The sequence below is a fragment of the Apium graveolens genome, chromosome 4 (assembly GCF_009905375.1).
Source record: "Apium graveolens cultivar Ventura chromosome 4, ASM990537v1, whole genome shotgun sequence".
NCBI lineage: Eukaryota > Viridiplantae > Streptophyta > Magnoliopsida > Apiales > Apiaceae > Apium > Apium graveolens.
Window position 1 is genome coordinate 191,137,411 of NC_133650.1, and position 3,374 is coordinate 191,140,784.

Consider the following 3,374-nt stretch of genomic DNA (forward strand, 5'->3'; position numbering starts at 1 on the left):
CGATGTGAATCGATTCAAGATGCATTGAAGTATGAACTAACTTAACCAGTCTATTTGGCTAACATAAGCTAGCCAGCAAGGCAGGTTGATAGGTGATAGACGAAGGTGATTTAATTGCAGTGAGTCACGCAAAGGCAAGTTTTATCCCCTATTCTATTTTCCGAAAGTGATATTTCTTCAGATTCTTATCACGCTTGCACTCTTTTGATTCTCTTGGTCATATTTCTTTCGATTTTTGCTTATCCTTTTTATTTGACTTTATTGTTCATATTCCAATTGTTACTCTCAATTATTGATATTCTCGTGATTCGAGATTCAAGCATACCGATTGTTCTGGTTGCTATCCAGGGACTGGATATGATACTTTGGGGATTAAGTTTACTTAATCCTAAGGACCGGGACATAACCGAATCCTTGAGATGGGTGTAGTGCTTGGGTGTCCGACGGATCTATATAGTGATATATGGATCTGCACTGTATCCTGGCTGATCAGCAGGGTATAGATGCGAACTTGAGTCTAGTTTAGTTCGTTTGTATTCGCCAATAATGCCTTCTTTCTATTCTTGCGGGGTTATATCTTTGCAGATATACCCGGGTTACGGATTCATTTAAAATGCTTTAAACACTGTTTAATTTTGCGGATTGTTGAGCAATTTTTGGCTCACCATTTGTGTTGTTATTCACCGTGTAGAATGAATACAACATAGAGGGGGGTGATGTGTTTTGGTTAAATGTTTACTTTTTGATCAACTTTGGGGTTTAGCAGTTGGTGTTATCAATGATTTATAGAATAGATGTTAAACATAAATAACAATGCAAATATGTAAAAGTCTCTCTATATATGAGAGTTTTCTGTCTTGTTCATGTGACAAGTTTTCTAATAATCATCAGCAAGCATTGTGGTCCTTGTATACATATTAACAATGGATCGAACAAAAACTCCGTTAGCCGATCTGTATGCAAAACTATCGATAACAGAAGAAGAGGGAAGGGGGATCATAGTCAGAACTGAGGAGATACAAGAAATAGGATACGGTTTGGTTAGTGGCAAAGGTCTTGACGGAAAAAATTATTAATTTTAATGCGATGCAAAATGTTCTTGCTGCATTATGGAGACCAAAGGAAGGGTGGAGGTTCACGATCTGGGAGGAAACAGATTCTCATTCGTATTCTATCACGTGATGGACATGCAGAAGGTATTAGATGGTGGCACCTTGGTCGTTGAGCAGAATGTGTTGGTGTATAGCAGGGTAACAGACTGGCAGACCCACGTACAGTGCCATTGGAGGAGGTGGATATCTGGGTGCAGGTGTACGATATACCACCAGGATTCATGTCAGAAAAATATTGCAGCGTGTGGGTGATTACATTGGAAAATTTGTTAAATCTGACCCATCCAACTTTGATGGTCTATGGAAGGCATATGTGCGTGTCAGAGTCACGATAAATGTTCTGAAACCAATAAAATGGAGGATGAAGATAAAGAGGGAAGGAGGGAGTGGAGCTGGATAAATTTTAATATGAACGATTAAGCATTTTTGTTTTTTTTTGTGGAATATTGGGACACACTGGAGGGAATGTAGCGTTGTTATGCGAATCCAGATAAAGAGGTAGAACGGGCCTATGGGGTATGGCTGCGAGCACCAAATAGGAATGCAAAACAGAATACTGGAGCTAGGTGGTTAAGGAATTTTAATGGAGAAAACAGTTGGACGGGATATGGTTGCCGGACGAGTACACAGGCGGGAGGGAGTAACCAGGAGATAACTAAGGCGAAATTTCAGGAGATGGGACCAAAACTCTAAGTTTTTCATAATTTTGGTACCGGCCGTAGGAGGAATAATTTACTGAAGGGACTGGAAAATAAAAATGGAGTATGGAAAGATGATATGGAGGTATGCAAGAGATAATTGTGATTACTTCTCTGAGTTGTTTCAGGCTTCACCAGTTACAGATCACTTATCACACGAGAGAAGGTGCAGACAGTTACAGAGCAACAGAATGCGGATCTATTAATGCCAATCACGAGCGAGGAAGTTAAGGTGCTGTCGATTCTATGCACCCTAAAAAATCTCCAGGGTGTGATGATTTAAATCCTGGGTTCTATCAGGCATACTGGAATATTGTCAGAAAGGATGTAGTTAAATTCTGTCAACACTTCTTTAACACCGGGGAGTTGCCAGCAGGAGTGAATAATATACATTAGTCTGCCTGATACCAAAAGTAAAGATGCCAAGAAAAATGACAGACTTACGACCGATCTCTCTATGCAACGTATTGATCAGAATTATATCAAAGGTGATGGCAAACAGATTGAAAACTTGTTTATCAGGCTTAATATTGGACAAGCAGAGCGCGTTCATAGAGGGAAGGCTGCTAATGATAATGCATTGATAGCATTTGAAGTAAACCATTATATTAAAAGAAGAACGCAAGGAGTTAATGGAATTGCCGGTCTGAAGATTGATGTCTCTAAAGCGTATGATAGACTCGAATAGGATTATATAGAGCATATGCTGATAAGTTTGGGTTTAATCCGACATGGATAGGAAGAGTAATGGGATGTGTAAAAATAGTCTCGTATGGCTTCTGGCAGAATGGTACAGAGTTTGGGGATGTAAAACCACACACGGGAATCAGACAGGGAGACCCCATTTCTCCATATCTATATATTCTGTGTGCGGAGGGCTTGAGCTCGATCCTTAGAAGACATGAAGAAGCTGGACTCATTCACGGCTGTGTAGTCACTCGGGGTGCACCATCTATATCATCTGCTATGCTGATGACTGTTACTGTTCTTCAAAGCTACGAAATCAGAGGCAACAACGATGAAGAATTGTTTTTAAGGCGATACGAAAGAATATCAGGTCAGGCGATTAATTTTAATAAATCAATGTTATATTTAGTCCCAACACAACAGTACTAAATAGACAATTGGTTTGTGAGGCGCTTGAAGTGGGTGAAGTAACTGCACCGGGTAAGTACCTTGGGTTTCCAATGATAATGGGAATAAACAGGAGTAATGCTTTTAAGCCACTAATTGGTCGGGTTGAGCAGAGGCTACAAGGGTGGGCAAATAAATCATTGTCAAAGGGAGGGAAAGTTGTTTTACTGAAAACTTCAGCACAATCAATCCCGAATTTTTGATGAATCTACTATTGGTGCCAGCGGAGGTGTGTGAGGAAATTCAAAAAAAAGATGAATGGTTTCTGGTGGGGAAATGGTGGAAGTGGGAAGGGAATTAGGTGGATGGCATGGGAGAGGATGTGTGTCATGAAGGAGGCTGAGGGCCTGGGTTTTAGAGAATTACGGAAGTTTAATATTGCAAATGCTTCTAAGCAGGGCTGGAGGCTGTTGAATAATGAGAACCCTTT

At 40.3% G+C, this 3,374-nt stretch overlaps 1 protein-coding gene across 1 annotated transcript; it reads left to right on the forward strand.

Annotated features, from left to right (window-relative positions):
- The first annotated feature begins 2,557 nt into the window (after window positions 1-2,557).
- Window positions 2,558-3,147, forward strand: LOC141719240 (uncharacterized). The gene is made up of 2 exons (XM_074521616.1): window positions 2,558-2,867; window positions 2,921-3,147. Exons 1-2 carry the CDS (start codon window positions 2,558-2,560, stop codon window positions 3,145-3,147), a joined length of 537 nt encoding a protein of 178 aa, XP_074377717.1.
- The last annotated feature ends 227 nt before the right edge of the window (window positions 3,148-3,374 follow it).

Excerpts from the sequence above, each read along its gene's own strand:
- LOC141719240 (XM_074521616.1), top strand. The coding sequence starts at position 2,558 with ATGGGATGTGTAAAAATAGTCTCGTATGGCTTCTGGCAGAATGGTACA. Across the intron at positions 2,868-2,920 it reads GCGATACGAAAGAATATCAG|TACTAAATAGACAATTGGTT; the intron begins GTCAGGCGATTA and ends CCAACACAACAG.